Genomic DNA, 19,607 nt, shown 5'->3' with positions numbered 1-19,607 from the left:
TTATTTTTTTTACATATTTTATACATACTTTGGAAAAGTATTATGTTTAAAAACATTTTGTTTCATTTGCTCTGATATCTTGAAGGGGTCTGGAGGCTATATTATATTAGCTTTAGCTTTTGATCATGCCACAATGTTATTTGCTCTTTCGAAACACACCTGGAGTGTTTGTTTGATTCCTTCATGCATGTTTGAGAAATTCTCTTGGCAGCCATTTTCGGGTGCCTATGTGTGTGTCTATGTATAAGACAGAGAGAGTTTGTGTGTGACCTTTGAACTCTTTTTCTGGTGTTTAAATGGTTTTATAATTCACGGATCAAAAATGACCCATAAGACCATCTTTGTACCCTAGTGGTGTACAGCCCACATGGAAATATAAACAAAAACAAAGTGGCACTTTTTCCAATGATGGGAACCATTTAGGAAAAGTCATTAAATTTCAAGTTGGAAAAAGATAGTTTAGGGTATTTTTTTTCCAACAACTAACAACACAAGGGTTTAAAAAAAAAAGTAAATCTGTTCATTTTTCCCTTCTTCCTTTCTGCCATCTTACCATGGGTGGGTTGAGACTCCTCCACATAAGTGACAGTTTTCTCTGGGTCATCGTCGGCCCTGGGATTGAAACACAACAGCAGATTATTGCTGTGACAGGATTATCCACAAAGTTTCTGACAACCAAGACACCCAGACGTTCTAACACATGCACATGCATGAACCTAAATGATTTCAACATAGCTCTGGCTGTTTGTTTTAATGTTGTTCATCTCCTGGGGGAAGACGCTGTACCCCAGTCTGCAGTCTTCTGTTGCATCAAACAGGTTTTCCTTTAGGAATGCTCCTCAGCTTCTCTGTACTTGCTGAAAAACACATTCCCACACCACTACACTACCACCACCAGATTACAAGCTGTTAAGAATCAATACATCAATACATGCCACCCTGTTCAGATTTAAAAAGGTTTTTTTTAAAACAAAATCACCCATAGTTAATAACTGCAAGTGATCAACTTCTTTGTGGAGGTGTGTCTGCTCAAATCCATTCATGCAAAAATATGAGGACGTTCTTGGAGTAGAAAAACCTTTGCACTGTGTGCCTACCTGTGTGGTTACGCTAAGTGAAAGCCTAACTTTTACCAAAAAGAACATGACTTTGTTGCCTTGTTAGACTCTAAACGCACTTTTTAGGTCGCAGGTAAAACTCACATTAAATTCTGTACTATCAACACGACAGAACTCCTACACCTACTCACCAGTTGCTCGGCGTTCTTTCTCAACAAGTTTATTACACATTTGGGATATTTTCTTAAAACCCCTCTCTGTTTTATCACCCTTATTAGCTGCTGATCCTCTATAGTGCCTCCTAAATCCCATGCAGAGGATTTGCTTGATGAGATGAAAGGAAAAAAAAAAGAAAGAAAGAAAGCGAAAGCTCTCCCCAGTCATTTTCCTCCATTTTATTTCACTGTGCAGGGCTGAAAGCTGCATGCATGTGCTTGTGTGGGTGTGAAGTGACTGGAGGGACATCTCCATCCACCCAGATCTGTGCTTTTCCTTGTCTTTCATTTCCTCTGTGGCTCCTGCTTTGCCGTACAAGTGTGATTTGGTGACTGCGATAGGCGTGCGCGTGTGTGTGTGTGTGTGTGTGTGCGTGTGCGTGTGTGTGTGTGTGCGTGTGCGCGTATGTGTGTGTGTGTGTGTGTGTGTGTGCGTGTGTGTGTGTGTGTGTGTGCAGTCTCTGCACAGTGCTGGGTTGAGACGCAACATTAATCACTGCCGATGGCTGCTATGAAATCTCATTACCCTCATCATTTGTACCAGTCGGCCCGATTCTCGTTTTCACGCCTCGGCCTGAGCGCTCGCTGTTTATCTGCACCTAGAGCTCTCGTGTGCTGGTGTGTACGAGGTTGTGCATGTGCTGCCGTTAGACGGAGCCACAGAATCCGAGGGGTGAGAGGATGGCGGGGGTTTGGGGGTGTGGGGGAGGAGGGACGGGCGGGAGAGGGAGGGCTCAGCCATTTCTGCAGTGAATAAACACAGACGATTCACAGATAAATAGCCGTGAATACTGAAAGTGCCTCCAACAAGGTGTTTTCATAACAGCACCACAGGAGGTCCTGACATTCAAGGCAGCAGCCATGTAGAATGAGCGAGCACGCTGCGCTGTCATGCTTTAACATGCTTACACGTCTCTGTAGGCTGCCAATCCTGCAAGCAATAACAATCCAGCAATGAAAGCATATCGGTAAACATTTTTTTTTATTATTATTTGCACTGCAGGGACTGTCAAAAGTTTGCACACCCCTGATCTGATATTGGAAAAGTACATCTTTTTTCTTTTTTTTCTTACATTTAGCATGACGTCTGTTCTGTAATATTATTAGAAGAAAAAGTAAAAAAAACAAAAAAAAACTTACTGTAATAACCTGGTAGCATAAGTAGCCACATTTTAAGCAAACATGCTGATTGAGGTTAATTACGGAGAGACGGCCTCACATCATTGCCAGTTCAACTTTGCCAATATTTTCCAAATCTATCCGACTGTCGGGACTTCTCCTGTTAAACTGGGAGACCTTCTGCCAGATTTGGTTTTGGAAATTTTGGCTACAATTTTCTCAGTTGAGTTGCATACGAGCTGTGACTCAGTGTGATGCTGGACAAAGAAATTCCTCTTCATACTTATGTATTGAACAGTCACCTAATTAAGAAGTGAAGATAATTTCATAAATGGACAAACACCCCTGAGCAACAACAACAACAACAGAAATAATTCAGATCATCAGTCTACAGAGGGTCTGGTGTTTTTTAGGTGATGCATAGAGTTATTTTTTCAATGTCAAACATACCTTGTAGATATGTCTTTTTTTTGCCTTCTCCTGACTGATACCTTTGTACATTAGATCCCTTTTATTTTTTTTGCAACCTCTCTGAAAAGGATGGTGTAGTTGAAGGATGCAAATGAGTATCTAATAAGACTAAATACTGCAGTCCAAACCAAAGGTTCTAAAAAGTTTTTGTCTAACGATTTCTGTTATATTTTCCTCTCCAAATTGTTTTGTTTTCCAGTTGAATTTGTTTGAATTGTACAGGATTGACATCACATTAAAAAAAAAAGAAAAAAAAAGTTTTGAAATGATCTCAGGCCTTTTTCCATGAGAATTTTGGTGTTTGCATACTTCTGGAATCTACTGTATATGTCTCACTTGCTGCTTGTTTCACGCACAAGTCTTGTTACATCCATTCTGCAATTACGATCAGCTCCATAATGAATCTATGCATATTAGGACTTATGCCAGACTCTCCTTCAATGTTGCATCTGAGTTTAGCAACAGTAGACTGTCGAGAACCTCATATGCACCTGGATTTGTGGCCTAACCTGCGGTTTTGAATTGAATTTTAGGGAGTTTTTATGTGCAGCAGAGCATCGTAGTAGGTTTGAGGAGGATTGGTGGGTAGATAATTGAGACATTTGACAATAACATAAAATATCAGAACAAAAATCAATACAACGGCCCTTTCCTACAGCCTCAGCATCAGCAGCAGACTTCAATCAGCCTCGCTGAAACACGGTCAACAAAAAGTCAGCACCGAGGGGCTTTATGAGGTTACCATTTATTACTGTGCTCTTGTTATTAGATTATACAGCTGCTGCTTTTATCATGTTCTCTGCTTTTATCAGTTAAGTCTGTCGGTCTCATGTCGTTTCAAGGTTTATATAACTTCAGACGAGGGGGCTTAAGCAAACGACTGAGCGACAAATAAATACACGGTGGATCTGCAGTAGGTCTACCGCGTTGTTTCGATGCCGCACCTGTCACAGAAGCGCCCTCCTCGGTAGCAGCGGCGGCGGCAAACGACGAGGAAGACAGAGATGCTGACCAGCGTTCCTACCAGAAAGACAGAGAGGATCACCAGGAGGAGCACGTGGCCATCTGGCTGCTCCTCGGGCTCAAGTGGGATCTCCTGAGGTAAAAACACAAAAAAAAGGTACGGAGATGTTAAAATGACATCTTTGCCTTTTATAGGGTTAGACAATGCTGCTTGTCTGGAACAAAGATAAGTCTGTTTTTAAGTAATGTCACACATTACAAAGCACAGCAGCTTGTGAATCCTTGCTGTTGAAATTGTGTTGATTCGTATTTTTCAGCATCACAGGCCTGTACGTTGCTTTTTGAGGTTTTTAGCCAGATTGCACTTGGTGTTTGGACTGATTAACTGTTAGGGGCTTGAGGAGCTCTTCCACTACGAGGCAACATGATACCGACAAAAAAATAAAAAAATTTAAAAAAGCAGTTCTAGAGTATTATCGCATAAAAACTTTAAATGACACAACATAATTTCTTTGGCTTAAAGCAGAAAAGCAACAGACGTTCCTACAGTTGCTTAAATAATATTAGGACATATTGGCTATAACAGGTATAATGATGTTACATATGACAGTTGTTCTTTTTTGGGTGGGTCGTTATCTTCACATTTTTTTTAATCAACGTTATTTTGTGCAGACCATCAGGGAACAAAATCTACAGCTCATCCTGCTTCGAGCACTGACAGTGTGCCATTCAGATTAATGAAAAGAAAATTAGTGTCACATTAAAACGGTCACAAAAGACGAGTTTCATCATCTGGAGAACATTGCCAGAGCACAGCTCCGGCACAAAAAAGGCGAGATTCTTCTAAAATGCAGAAGAGGAGCAGAAAGAGAGCTCACCTCAAGCTGGCATTTAAAAACTCTGCTCAGGCTGCTTGTGTATTTTAGTATTATAGGAAGGTGTTTTATAGTTTACTGAAGGTTTTAATATGTTATAGGTTTGACCTATTACTTTTAGAAGCCCTCTAGGCTTCTGATGTCTAAAGAGAAAGTTCCTCTCTTACTGCTTATAATTAAATCTGAAACTCACAGTGAGGCGTCATTCGTTAAATACAGACATTTGGAACAACATTCCCAAAGAGCTGAGTAGAGCTTTTAGAGTGTTTATGTCTTTAAAAGCAATTTAAAGACTTTTTATCCTTGCTTTTGGTTATAGTTTTGTAATTATGTGTAGTGTATTGTAGTAGTTGATTACATTTTAGCTTACTGTATGATTATTTGGCTCTATTGCATTTTTAATTTGAATTCACTGCCTTCGCCTCATGAAAAAAATATATTTTTAGAATGCTATTGTTTTTAAATAGATTATCTTTTTGCAATGTCCTATAAGCCACATGTCTTCTGTAAGCAGTGCATATTTTTATATGCAAAAGATAACTTTATGGATGTTCTCTGGAATAACTGAACTTGTTTCACCCACCAAAGCTAAACTATACTTTCATATTTTAGCTAGCTAGGAGCAACCATGTAGCTTTGCTATTTTCTGCAAAATAAGCTAGAAGGTGACAAACAGATGCTAACCTTCAAATTGGACAAAACTGTTTACTTTGCAACATGACAAGCTTTAACAAAAAAAGCCGATTTATGGCTGCTTCCCACATAACAGCAGCACCATGCAGTTTAAACGATTGATTTTTAAGCCCACCGGTTGGTTGGCTTGCATAAACTAAATCTATATATACAACTGTCTGAATGATCAATAAACTCCAGGAACTATTAACCTGTCTAAGATTCACATTAGCAATGGGAGAAGAAGGAGTACAGCTTAGGGCGGAACCCACACAGCACAGGTGGATGCCACAATTAGCAGTTTGTTTTTGTTTTTTTTTCAAACACATTTAAAGAAGGAGGACAAAACAATTCCAGTTTAAACCCGAAATCATTGTGGTCTTTTGATTACTTTCCTCAGTGGACTGCAGTAAAACCGGAGTTCTCTATGCTACAATGTCTGGATAAGTGCAATATAATACTTTAATATAGATGTCCAAATGTGCCCATAAAAAGCAGAGACATCATAAAACCGGTACATTTTTCAAATACTTGCACTCGTGCTGAATTCTGAAGTCTAAAGGACACACAAGATCTAAAGGAAGAACATTCAGAGTGTAGATAAAGCGATGCTGCGCTAAAGAATCTACCAAAACAAGTTAGCCACTAAGATTGTTTTTCGCATCTTATGTAACATTTCCTCTTTGTCAGTAAGTTGTTCAGCACAGCTTTGAGGTGTAATGTTAACGTGGAAAAAAAATTTAATTACTCCTGTATTGTTCTTGTGGTATTCTGCAGAAAGCCACAGCATAAAGTAGGTCGTTACTTCAGCAATTATGAGAAAGAGTTCCCAACATGATTATAGGTCACAGCTAATAAAAAAAATGAATTTCAGTTTCTCGGAAAATTTACGTAACAATTCATTGTTATTATTATTAGAATTACTTAACAGAAATGCATGAACTCAGCATATGCACTCAGTATTTGGTCGGGAGATCTTTTGCATAAATTACAAAAGTGGTACCTTTGGCAGTATATGGGCAGGCATTAAGTTCTGCTAGAAAATGAGCTTCTAGTAAGGAAAGGGAAGCATGAAGTGCAATGAACTTTCCTGGTAGATGGCTAAACTTGAGAAAACCTCATTGAACCAACACCAGCAGATAACATGCCTTCCTAAATTATCACTGTCTGTGGAAACGTCACACTGGACCTAAAGAAACTATGATTCTGAGGCTTGCCGCTCTTCTTCCAGACTGTGGGGCATTGGGAATGCTCCCACCCTAGAATGACACATTTTCTTTCATCTGAAAATTGGACTTTGGACCGCTGAGCAACAGTTTAGACATTTTCCTTTTTAGCCGAGGTGAAATGCTTATGACGTTGACTCTGGTTCAGGAAATGCAACAGCGGTAGCTCAGGCCCTGGATATGTCTGTGTGCGGTGGCCCTTGAAGTGCTGACTGCAGCTTAAATCTATTTCTTGTTAATCTCAACCAACCACATAAATCAGATTTTGCTTATTGTCCTAGTTTCTTTTGCATCATACTTTTTCCTTCCTCTTAGCTTCCCAATGAAATGCTTGTCTTCTGTCTCCCTTATGGTCATGACCACTAAATAACATTTTTGTATGGAAGACGCCCGTCTATTGATTTTATGTAATATTCAAAATGGACTTTAGGTTTTTGGGGGGTTTTTAATTACCTTTGTCAGCATTCTTTAAAAATTAACAGAAAGAGTTATCAAAATGTGTGTCAAATGAACTACTTAAGATTTTCAATTATTGATTTAGAAAACAAAAGTCTCACTTTTTAAACGGTGTTTTTGTTATTGAGGTCCACCTGTGTGAACATGGCAGGCTTTTGCATATCGGACTGACAATCTTTGAGCTCCACAAGATACAACACAACAAGTGTTAATGTCTACTACCCTTTGACGTCACGCCATAATTTCTCTGCAAAGGGAAATTAAAGCTGAGATTAGATCAGAGATTTAATTATATCAGACCCAGGTCAGGATGTTCTCTATTAGCCAGTCAATCGACCAGGAGAGAATATGAGGGGAAAGTATGGCTCTGGTGCTGATCTGCACGCAACACACACCCACACACACACACACGCATTTAACAGGAAGTTTGAGAACAAAGTCAGTGGTAAAAAGCAGACTTACTGTGGAGTTTTCTGGTAGGATGTTCCAGACGGTAGACTCATTGCTCATGGTCCTAGCCAGCTAAAGAGTCCCCCTGAGAGACAACACAAGCACACGAATGCACAAAGGAAGCGCCTGTCACTGGAGCCGTTTATCAAATCACAAAGTCAGTCACCAAATGTGCTGTTTTGTCCAGGGGAATAAACCCAGGCATGTCAGCCAAAGGCAAGCTGACAGAATGGTGTTCATTAGCTCCCTAGAACGTAACTGGATGCTATAATTTGTTGGTTTTAAGGCCAGCTGAAAGCAAAATATTTCCTGGAAACTAGAGGGACACTGCAAAAAAAAAAAAAGAAGGGACAGAATCGGCTAAATATCTCTGTTTTGGAAGTGCCCAGGCATTGAAATGGCTTTTGTAAATTGAAGCATTAACTCTTTGGCTGTACGCCACCACACATAGTTTTGGATCAGCCTGACAACTGGATCTATTCCCCGTATATCCTCTCGCACAACAGAGAGAGACACCAGCTCTTTCAGCACTGCTGCCTTGTATTTGCTCTTCCAGATCACACCCTTTAATACTGCTACTGCTGCATCAAACACCCACACACACACGCACACACACACACACACACACACACACACACACACACACACACACACACACACGTACGGATGAAGCTACTCACCCAGCGAGGAAGAAGCAACATGCCAGCAGCATTCAGCTCTTCTTGCTTGCCAGTCAATCACTGCAGCACTCAACTTCAGCAACACAAGCTTTAATCTGTTACCTAGTTCCCATCTGACTTCCATACACTTGTAAGCCATCTAAGAAAGAATGGTTTGCTTTGCAGTATATTGCTGCACCACATCCTGCTTTCTGCCAGCCCAGTGATCTTACCCTGATGGAGGGCAGCGCAGCAGCAGCAGCAGCAGCAGCAGCAGCAGCAGCAGCTCTGGATTTGTGTGTGTGTGTATGTGTGTGTGTGAGTGAGTTAGGCTGTATAGCTCAGGACTCTCCTCCTCAGCTCCCTTGCTGCATCCTCAGCCGACTGAGCCAGAGCAGCAGTGCTTCCCCCCTCAGGACCGGCCCGCTGGCCTCGGAGTAACGGGACGAAAGCGCTGCATGGCTGGCAACAGGCAAACAAATAAGAGAATTATTATGTTATTGACATGATTCAGTTACCCGCATTCAACAAATGCTGTAAGGTCGTTTTGAAGATTTATTTTATTTCTCCTGATGACTTGATGGAGGGTTGGAACTGGATCAGCTCTGGCTATGATTGGCTAAATAAATACTAAAAAAAAAAAAAATTAGCTGTTGTTTTTATTATTATTGATGTGCATTAAATGAATCAGAAGTAAAAACTTGCAATTTTTTATCTATCACCGTACCTCCCAACAGCAAGTATTTTTGATACTTTTAACAAATACAAATACTAGGGATGTAGACTTTGATGTGAAAATTAGAACAACTGCATTTTTCTTTCTTTTTTTATTTTATTTTAAAACTAGCTTCATCAAACAACCTGAAGCCAATTTTCTTTGAAGTTTTATAGTCCTGGCTGAAACAGAAATTGCGACTGGTTGAAGCCTAAATCTTCCGGTCAATGAAAAATTGGTTTTTCGGACAAGAAACTGATGATTTGGTGCATCACCGTGTGTATAGGAACGAAAACTGCTTTAAGAACAGCATGGTAACAATAACCGTAACTTTCATCACTTGGTCTAAATGGTTACATGAAAATGATAGGTATTCACTAGTGCAGAATCTGGTGGAGCTGTGATAAACGTGAGCTGTGACACGAGTTTGTACAAGAACTGTCAGGTTCCGCTGTGTTGTAAGCCCTGGAAATAGCCTCTGCTGATTAGTTGCCAAAGCAGATGGTGAGACACGGGTGACCCAGCCGTACCGTATCCTTTCACGCTCAAAATCTCAATTCCTACCAGCTGCATTACCGGTATCACACAGCGCAGCTTTCACAGCGCGTTTAGATTTTGTTCCATCTTTTAAGCGCCAATTATCTTTACGCCTCCAAGAAAGTAAGAAACATAGCACCGCGATTTGAAGGGGGGCGGCGGGGGGGGGATGCATAGAAATGCTCGATCTCTTTGTGGAGAAAAACTGATTGTGGTTATTTTTCTTCTTCTGATTTATCATTTCTGAAAGAATGCAGTCTGATCCCGATGAATGGAAAACATCCATTTGTACAAAAAAAATAATAAAATAAAATTAAAATAATTGCACAAATGGATGCAGCGAGGCATCTTGATATTTCACAGGCGCCTTTGATTTTTATCTGTCCGGCGTTTGGCAAAGCTTGAGCGAAGGCAGCGGCACGGCTCACGATCTAAACTGGCTGCACACACACATAAACATACACATACGCACGCACACACACGCACACACACACACACACACACACACAAAGCGGCTAGGGGCAGCACTCACCTACTCGACCAGCCTGGTCCATACGGGAGGTGGAGGGGTCGAAGGCAGCAACACAAAACACTCCTGTGAGCACTTCAATGTGTTCTTTTTAAAGCTAAAAAAGTATTTATGAATGAAACGCCACCGTTTGGGACACGCCCACCGCCCCGTCAGAGGCGCACCACGTGACGTAGGGAGTGAGGTAAAGGGAGTGAGGGATGAAGGGTCTCTCAAATGATCCCGAAGCGCATCACAGCTGGAGCACAGCCAGAGGAAAACCTGGGAGGCTGAACTATATGTAGAACAGTATATTTTACACACCGTAGTCATACCGAAGGAATTGTTGCTATTTTTCCCCTTTCATTTGATTTACACATGTAAGCAAAGCCTTTAAATTATTTGGAACAATAAGATAAAAGTATGACTCCCCCTGCCCCCCTCATTTTAGTAAATCAAATCATGCTCCAATATCTGCCAACTCAACCATGTTTCTTAATTATAAAAAAAAATAATCTAGTGGGTCCATGGTTTGTGTTGCCAACAAAGGAGTTTTGGCGCCATCTCCTGGCAGCGAGAGGCTAAGAGTTTGCTGTGTCCACAGTGGCTTTTGGGTTGAGGATCTCTGCAGGTTCTTCAGTTACCGCAGGGCTTCTTAGTTCCTTTATTTGACCGGTCGATTTAAATGGATAGGCCTGACTCTTGGTAGATTCGCAGTTGCAAATTAATATATATATTGCACTTGCAATATATAATGCAAATTAAATATATATTGCAAATATATAAACATTGTTCTTTTACTCTATGAACTACTGACAATATGTCTTCAAAATTCCAAGCAAACATTTAGTATGTATTTACAGAAAATGAGAAATGGTCAAAATAACGAAAAAGATGCAGCGCTTTTATACCTCAAGTAATGCAAAGAAAACAAGTTAATGTTAATTTAGAAACAATAATGTTAATGTTTTACCTCAGGAATGGTTCAGAAATCAATATTTGGTGGAATAACCATGGGGTTTTCAATAGGGTTCAGTACAGTGCTCTCTTATTTTTTTTTTCCAGAGCTAGAAACTACACTACCCAACGTTCTTTGCGTCTTTGCGCGAGCACAAAGCCTTATGGGTAACCCGAAACGTCCTTGTCCTTGCGCACATCGACTGCCTTCACGCCTGGGTCGGGGATTTTCTTGTCATTCACCTGCACTTGAATAGAATAAAAACTTCCAAACATGATGGCTGCCAGGTTTCTCCGCCGTACTCTCCCTGCGTTGAGGCAAGCTCGCTCCTACGCTGAAGCCGCCTCCGGTGCCCCGCAAATGTCCTTCACTTTCGCCTCTCCGACACAGGTATTGGTTGTCGATATTAGCGAGGCTCAAGGCCTAGCTTAGCCTGTCTGCTATTTACAGCACTTTTTTGCAATTAAAAGGCATTGTCACCGGTTGCTAACCTGCATATGTTGTGTTGTGCAGATTTGAGCAATTGGACACGTTTGTTGCCATTGCATCAGATGTAGAATACGTCAAAAACTCAGCTTAGGTCAAAGTTAGCATTGTGATGAGGATAGCTTCGATAGCTAACCTGGCTGTCATTCAGTGGCTTTAGTCAGTTCTGTCATTTGTCTTTAAAAATTATCACTGAAAAACCTTTTCTATTAATTTAACCAACTTATTTTTTACCTGTTTTTACAATAACAATGTTGACCCTAAATACTTATCTTTGTTTAATTGATGTGATAAACCTTAACATACCGGGAAAAAAATGCTTATTGATAAACCCTAACCTTGAAGTTCATATATATTAAAGTTTTCATTTGACTTAGCTTAAATTTAGAATGTAAAAAAAAAAATGCATTTACATTGTTTTACATTTAAATCTCATTCTGCAGCGTGATTGTGCTCAATTTCTTACAGTTTGATTTGGGAAATCAAATCAGAATTTGCTCATATAATTAAAACATTAGTTAATAGGACTTTGTACTTATTAGAGTTGTGCTTGCACCTTTTACACTTGGCAGAGTTAAGCTCATATTGCTGATTTGCAATATGATGTAAAAAAATATGTAATTCTCTCTGCATAGGATTTAAAGTAGTCTTCAAACCAGATGTGCTTATTTGACACTTACGATTTGTTTGTACTTTTCTTTAGTGTTTTTCCTTTTCTCCATTATAAGCCTTTAGCCTCTTACTAAGAAGGAAAGTTAATTACTGAGATCTAAGATCTCTTCTTCAAGAGTGTCCTGGCCAGATGGGCAGCAGCACAAAAGACAATTTCAAAACGCTTGACATGCAGCAACCGAGACACTAAAGATAAGCCTGAAGTTGCCATTTAAATGTCTTAAAAGAGATCATCAAACTTGGCAAAAGCACCTGCAATCTGGTGTGGATGATTTCAGGAGAAACAGAGGTAGACATAAAAAAAAATTAGAGATCACAAATAATAAAAGGACTAGTAAATAATACAATAATTGGGAAAAAAAAAAAAACATCTGACAAAAATAAATGTTTTATTTGTGCGTCTTCCCTCCCAGGTGTTCTTCCAAGAGGCCAGTGTGAGACAGGTTGACGTCCCCACACTTACCGGTGCGTTCGGTATCCTCCCGGCTCACGTGCCCACCCTGCAGGTGCTCAGGCCCGGTGTCGTCACAGTCTTTAATGACGACGGCTCCTCTGCCAAATACTTTGGTAAGATCTTACTCTGTTGCTATTACACAAGCACTGTTGTCTGTATCATAAACATGTACACCAAACTGTGGCAAAATGTGCAATTTGGTTACAATGTTAGGAACGTACTTGGTGATTTATATTTAAACCTAAAATTTAACCAGTTTGAATTTAAATGAATAAATGTGCATTTCAAAACTGTGATATTTCATTGGCAATATGTTGCATGCATAAATCTGGGTTAGCAGGTTTCATATCTAAAGCCTGTCCACAGTAAAAAATGTTAATGTTTTAAAAAACTATTTGTCCTCTCACAGATTGCTTCTGGTATTTTCTTTGTCTCACTTAAATTTTTCAAGTCATCAAACTAATTTTAATACCCGAAAAGAGTAGTTTGCATATGTACAATCTTAAATACTCGCTCTATTTATTCATTAAAAATGGCTTTCAAAAACATTTATATAATTATTTAAAAGTTAATTGCATAAGTCAGAGGGCTTACTTTACCATCAAAATTATTGCAGTCAAAGAGCACCTTTCTGGAGAAGACTGAAGCTCAACAGTCTGCTCTTATGGAGTTTAGTCTACAACCACTGCAGCAATAAATGAGTTTCTAACTTATTTACAATTGACATGAATATTAGGAGCTGGTTGTTGTGAAAAGAGTCATATTTTATAATAATCTTTTTTACTTTATTGGTTAAAAAAACTGATTGTAGACACACTGTCCCACCAGATGTTTTCAATAAAATGGAACATTATGTCTAGAAAAAAGATGAGCCATTAATAAAGGTCATTAGTGGTGTAGCAAGGACCGCACTAGCCCCACTAGTGCCACTGAATTTGATTGACATGTACACCAGACCTCGACAGATACACAATTTCAATATAAGACAAACATGATTTGTGGTTGTCGTTTCTGTCCATCCGTGACGTGTGTGAATACTGACCAGCTCTGGTTTGATGACGTCTCAAAGCCTTAAGATCTTCACTATCCCTCTCCGGACAGATGCTTGTCAAAAACGCATAACCAAAACAAATCTGTTCATTGCAATTACCTTGTCCTAGCATGGCATGTTGCATTTACATTTCACTGTAAACTTTGATATGTCTTTTTGCACTGAGTACTATGCTAATTGAATCATGAAAAAGCAAAAACTTTGTGAGAGATGTGTAGGAATCCTGTTAAACTCCATTAGGCCACATGCATTTGGACATGTACTGCTCTTTTTGCCTATCATGCACACACCTAGAATCAAACATTTATAAGTTCTTACAAAAAGACACTGTGTGTTTTTGCAGTGAGTAGCGGGTCAGTGACGGTCAACGCTGATTCTTCAGTGCAGCTGCTTGCTGAGGAGGCTGTTCCCCTGGACCAGCTGGACGTAGCAGTGAGTATAAACTCTGCCGTATTGCTCACCTGTGCTGTAAGGTGTTAATTAAATTAATACACTAGATTTAAAAACTATTTTCTCTGCTATTCTGGAATTCCACCTCAGTTTATTCCACTTCGTGTGCCTTGTTATGCCCATTACAGCACATTTCTCTAAAGTTTTTCACTTAACATTTTGCATTTACGTCTGCGCTCAATAAACCTTCATGACTACGACATACTAGCTCACATCTCATTCACAGCTTACTTTTTGCCATAGAGGTAACTGGAAAAAGACGTAAGTTTACAATTAAAGCTAAATGTTTAATGAGCATTTTGCAGTTGATTTTAGAAGCTCAGACACAAATATTGTCTGAACTTTTGTTGGATTTTCCAGGCAACATTTAGGTAATAGCAGTTTTCAAAATGTCAGCATAAATCAAGTCAAAACGTATGGTTTCAGTTTATCAAATTACATTGTTAGGCGATTTTATATAACAATTTAGGCATTCTTTTGGTGGTCAGTAAATTTTACCAGAGTTAGAAGATGAATTAAATAAGAATAAGGAAGTCGGTTAGGAAAAATCAAAATTTGACCATTTCTAATGTCAAATTTGCCGACATTTGAAAACTGTCAGGAAATTTGACAAAAAAAAAAAACCCTGGAAGTTTGTGTGTAAATTGAATATTTAGTGCTTTTAAAGCTACAAAACTCACAAAATGCCATGAGGAGAGTTTGCTGTGTTGTTGTGCCATCGGTTACTCATTCACAATTGGCATCAATTTTTTTTTCCTTTACATCAATTGAGCTGTTCTCTTGAGCTCTTTGTAAAAGGTCATCTGTCCCTGCAGTCTCAGATCATGTGCGTTCTGCTCTGAAAGGACTTCTCTGTCGACTTAACAAAGTTTGAAACGGTGCTTCTGATGCTGAGAGCAGCTCTGCAATACTAGGCTGTTGACTTGTTGGCGTACACTGGGCTGGATGAAAAACGGCACCAAATGAAGTAGTGCAGGTTTAGCCCAAGCAGAAGAGGCGTTTGTGCTGTTTGAAAGACGCAGATCTTCAGACGTGGCTTCGTATCGCTTATCCCTCGCTAAAGTCAGGAATTGACAGAAATTTGCTGCATCGCAGTCAAAGGTTCTGAGCTCGAGTAAAATCCAGTTTTGTTTATATGTTTGTGAAAATGAAAACAAATGCTTAATTGTGCCTTATTTTACATGAGCACACATTTTGAGTTATGTCAAAGATCACCACAAGGAACAAATGAAGTCAGTGATGTAAGGTCTAAAGTTTGTCTTTAACATACGCTATGATTACAGCATTAAAGCGTTTTGAGTTAAATATGAATTAAAGGAAATAATCTTCTAATTCCTTTTTTTCCCTGTTGTGTTTAAACTATTCCCTCCATCAAGAAACCTGCAGCACATTCAAAATCTGAACCAGCAAGTTAGACTTCAAACACAACTGGAAATGCTTATTGTCCAGAAAAGACTTAATTGGAGCCTCTCTAAATAACAAAATGAATATATTTTGTAAAACCAGAAAACGCCGTCGAGGTCAGTCGGTCCATTTGAAAGGGATGAAGATCTGACACAGGAAGTTGAACTCGTGAGCTTACATGGAGCAGTGTTTAGTCATTTGCTTACTGTCACTAGCTGCGTTTCCAGCAGCTAGTGAATATCACCAAACGTTGATATTCCTGTAATGTCGAAAAACACAATTTCTCAAATGCAGCGTCTCCATTAAATAAGAAAGGCAATTAAAAACACACGTGAATAAGTTTGTTTACCCGATAAGTCATTAAGAAAACATGCCGCGCCATCGTCCTCCTACACCTTCCTGTCGTCATCTTTGTTTTTTCCACCAGCACCAACATCTGGTTGTTGATCACACGACTTGTGTTATGCGAAAAGTGTTTCTATTGCAGTTTTGCGAAATACACTAATGTCTATACAACTGAAAAACCACCTCAGCCTAGTGCAAAAAACTTTTATTGAAAAACCATAAATAAGTGGTCTGTTTCCTTTTCCTCATGAAAATAAAGCAAATTTTCTTCCATAATTCCAGTTGGTGCAATTTTACGGTCAATAAAATTGCAGCTACTGCCTTTCTGTTAGACTGTTTAAGCCGTAGGACCTGTGAGATGTCATATTTTAGCGGGTTTTGAAACCGGGAAGCTTGTTGCCAGGCCACTCCCTGGCACACTGGATTCATTCACACAAAGGGGACAATATAAGTGATCCTGTTGGTAAATGGAAAACCTGTTTAATAGCCCACATTGTGGTTAAGCCAGACATGTGTTAATGTTAATGGCATCACTTCATACAACTCATGTTTTTTTATTTCTTTTATTTTTTAAATAAAGTTCTCATTTAAAGTTTAATCAGTTGGTTTCCTCCGAGGGAGGCGTCTCTGACTGACTTTGGATTTCGACTTTCACAGATGACCAGATCTCTGTTTGATATTAATGTGATGGCGTGTCTGAGGAGGAGACCCGCAGCACTGAGGCCGATGTCGCAGTTTATCAGTTCAAGCCGTCAAAGCCGTCGGCTCCCCTTTAAAGTATACGTCCAGTACGTTTAGTCGCAAACTCTACAAAGGAGGGGAGCTTTTTATGTTTTCTAAGTTGTCCTTTAAACAATGGCAGTTGGCTTAATTTCCCTCTAACTCTAATTAGCTTACATAATTAGCTTTTCCAGCCTGATGATTATCCATGTGACCAGTCTGGAGGTGAAGCCCAGATTAAATGTCGGCCACGATAATGGCGGGCCGTGTTATTATCCACTCATCATAGAGTTGTCAGTCTCTCGCTCTGGGCAGCGTTACAATCTGTCAGCTTGACTCTGTCGCAGTAAATGAGTTATTTTTTTATCTTTTTTTTTTTTTTTTTTTGTATTTTCCCCTTCCTGGTTGTCTTTCACTCCATAGTAACAATGCACATGGGCCCACACTGTTAATAAGGCGGGAAAGGTCAGTCTCTGTCGAGTTATAGCAGATGTGCCAAGTCCCTACTGGGAGACCTTTAACTTCCAGCTATGTTTGGCATTTCTCGTTTCTAATCGCGACTGTGACAAATGGAGCTTTCAGAGCAAAGAGACAGTGGGGATTTTCTCCACTCGTCTTTGTCCTCACTTTCCACTCTTGCTCGGTCTGGCTGTTTCAACTCGGACATCCCCGTTGGGAGATGCACGCATGCAGTCTCGAAATGTTTGGAGTTGAAGTATTTTCCTGTTCTGCGCACAGATGGGAAAAGGAGAAGAGAGTCTGGAAGAAAAATGTATTTCTGGACTTTATTTCTTGTACAGCTGTAAAAATGTTGAGTCGTCTATCCATCCCTTCCCCTCTCCATATAGTTTTTTTTTTTGCAGTTTAGACTGTCCTTTGTTGAAATGTGCATTAAACTCTGTTTTTGTACTTTTTACTTGTATGGTAAAAACTGATAGAAGAGCATGAAGTCTGGGTTTGTAAAAAAATAAAATAAAATAATAATAATAATAATAAAAAAATACTCCTTTGTTGTTTTAAGAAAAAACCGACTCGTAAAGCTACACGAACTCTGAATTATTTTCCTACTTTGGCAGCATTTTCCAGATTGCAGAGCTTGCCTTCACTTTTTTGTTTCATTGCTCCATCCCCCTTTTTTTTTTTCTTCCATTCACTTTCAGGCAGCTAAGGCCAACCTTGAAAAAGCCCAGTCCGAATTGGCCGGTGCAGCTGATGAGGCAAGAAGGGCAGAAGTTCAGATCAACATAGAAGCCAACGAGGCAATCGTCAAGGCTCTGGAGTAGACTTGCGGTACAACTTCTCAGCTCCTTTTAGCAATTTTGAGTGAAAAAGCAGAACATTTGACACGTTATTGTGTTTTTGTTCTCCCTTTTGGTTTCAGATAACCGGTTGCTCGGATGAAAATGTTCTGTCCTCTCGGGATTCCAGCTCAGACCTGTCGGCGTCCAGAAAATACCATTCTTTCTTTGTACAGTGAATGAAGTTAACAATAAATTTATTTGGAGTTACTTTGTGAAGTGTTTCCTAAATCTGTTATTTTGATGCTCAAAGCGTGCTGTTGTTTCAGATTAACCCCCATATCTGTTTATACAATTCATTTTCGTCCTTTTATCACAATCATTTGCAGTTTTCTGTGCAGCTGCAGTTACTACCACTTGATGGCAGCAGAGAGTAATTAACCTTATTTAAGCTGACCCATTTTTTTGTTCTTCATGACAAATGAAACATCCCTCACTAAAGTTAGGATGATACCATTCCTAAATGTCATCAGTAAACCACCAAACTTGGGAATTTTCTAATTTCTTCGGTTCTGGGATCCGGTAGCTGCTGCTACATTGTGACCTATCATAGGGAAATGTGTATGTTAGCATTACTTGGAATCCTATGTCCCAAAAAAATTGAGCTGGCAGTGCCCACTTCTGAGAGATGACAAAAAGCATCAGCGATTAGGCCAGTAAAATGTCTCCACGGTCGGTTCTGTGGAAAACGGAGCCTCACGCTTGGTTTGCAACCACAGCGTCCAGCTCTCGTTCACTCTGAGGCTGTGACCTCAATCACGTGCTGAATTGTTGTTCTCAGAATAAGAACCACAAGCCTTTCTAAAAACACAACAGCCATAGTAAGTGCAAGAAAGGTTGATTTCTTTTGTTGTGTTATGATCTCTAAAAGAGCTCTGAGGTCCTAATAGAAAAGAGGAATTTGATACATGCTTGATTTTAGTCAGGGGTGTGTTGGTCTACTACATAAAATCCAATTTAAACAAATTGAAGTTTGTGGTTTTAGCGTAACAAAATTTTAGATAAGGTTGAGTGCGGAAAGCCTTGCAAAACTCAATGCGGTGTAACTGCTGCACATTCATTGGAAACTGCTCTCGGATTTTGTTTTAATCCATTTTAATCAGAAAAAGTGAGGCACAGAAGGGAACCCAAGTGAGTAACGGAGTTGGATTTAAAAAAGCAGTGGTCGACACCTTTCACATCCTTCTCTCTGTTCTTCTTTCTAATCTGTCATCAAAACCTCACCCCAACTGAAAACATTCATAAAGAGTGCACACTCATCCTCGCGCATCGGTTTTTCACAATGCACGACGCGTAGCATTTCATAGAAAAACGGTTTATTTATTTATATATATATATGAGGGAATCACCATCAATCCAGATTTATTTTGAGGGAAGGTGAAACCAAATAGGTTTTTTTGTGTTTTTTTTCTGATTCTTCATCAAAAAGCGACCTCGTGTTTTCCACAAGAGTGACCGGCTTTCTCGCTTTGTGTGTCAAACTCCAAAACTCCGCTGGATGTTTGTGGAAAATAAAGACTCTGAAATTGAGGAAGCTGTTTTTTTTGTTTTGTTTTGTTTTTTTTAGGTTATGGCGTTTCTAGTGCAGATTACTTATGGATGTATTTTTAGTCAACGGGATAGATGGGAGGTGAGGGCAAGGTGTGCTTTTTAAAATTTTCCTTTTCTTTTTGTCTTTCTCAGACACGCATCCAGATTAAGTGAATGTCTCATAAATGGGCTTTCAGACCTGAGAGTCTAAGTGCTGCACGGCAGCAAAAAGCATCCCGCTTTATAACTGCTGCACATTGATAATAGGGGATGAGTATTGAGTGAGAGCCCTTACTGGAGAGCCATTTTGAGTTG

At 39.6% G+C, this 19,607-nt stretch overlaps 2 protein-coding genes across 4 annotated transcripts in view; one reads left to right on the top strand and one right to left on the bottom strand.

The window, feature by feature from the left end:
- Positions 1–10,075, bottom strand: part of cbarpb (CACN subunit beta associated regulatory protein b) — a 21,390-nt gene extending 11,315 nt beyond the window's left edge. The window contains exons 1-5 of one of the 3 annotated variants that reach the window (XM_008407217.2): positions 9,949–10,075; positions 8,186–8,626; positions 7,518–7,590; positions 3,808–3,959; positions 554–612 (exon numbers count right to left, since the gene is read on the bottom strand). In XM_008407217.2, the coding sequence (XP_008405439.1) occupies positions 554–612; positions 3,808–3,959; positions 7,518–7,565 (259 nt within the window). In that variant the 5' untranslated portion in view covers positions 7,566–7,590; positions 8,186–8,626; positions 9,949–10,075. The remainder of the gene's footprint in view (positions 1–553; positions 613–3,807; positions 3,960–7,517; positions 7,591–8,185; positions 8,627–9,948) is intronic. The other 2 variants (XM_008407216.2, XM_017304435.1) reach the window with 2 other exon arrangements.
- A 968-nt stretch (positions 10,076–11,043) lies between these two features.
- On the top strand, positions 11,044–17,977 carry atp5f1d (ATP synthase F1 subunit delta). The gene is made up of 5 exons (XM_008407219.2): positions 11,044–11,272; positions 12,454–12,607; positions 13,889–13,977; positions 17,625–17,754; positions 17,846–17,977. Exons 1-4 carry the CDS (start codon positions 11,156–11,158, stop codon positions 17,745–17,747), a joined length of 483 nt encoding a protein of 160 aa, XP_008405441.1. The 5' UTR covers positions 11,044–11,155; the 3' UTR covers positions 17,748–17,754; positions 17,846–17,977.
- Positions 17,978–19,607: the final 1,630 nt, after the last annotated feature.

The sequence above is a fragment of the Poecilia reticulata genome, linkage group LG4 (genome assembly GCF_000633615.1).
Source record: "Poecilia reticulata strain Guanapo linkage group LG4, Guppy_female_1.0+MT, whole genome shotgun sequence".
NCBI lineage: Eukaryota > Metazoa > Chordata > Actinopteri > Cyprinodontiformes > Poeciliidae > Poecilia > Poecilia reticulata.
This window is presented reverse-complemented; position numbering and strand designations above follow the sequence as displayed.

What these genes read in the sequence shown, in the direction of transcription:
- atp5f1d (XM_008407219.2), top strand. Translation starts at nt 11,156, where the DNA reads ATGATGGCTGCCAGGTTTCTCCGCCGTACTCTCCCTGCGTTGAGGCAA. An exon ending in CTTTCGCCTCTCCGACACAG is followed by an intron (nt 11,273 to 12,453) that starts GTATTGGTTGTC and finishes CTTCCCTCCCAG; the next exon opens with GTGTTCTTCCAAGAGGCCAG. An exon ending in TGGACCAGCTGGACGTAGCA is followed by an intron (nt 13,978 to 17,624) that starts GTGAGTATAAAC and finishes ATTCACTTTCAG; the next exon opens with GCAGCTAAGGCCAACCTTGA.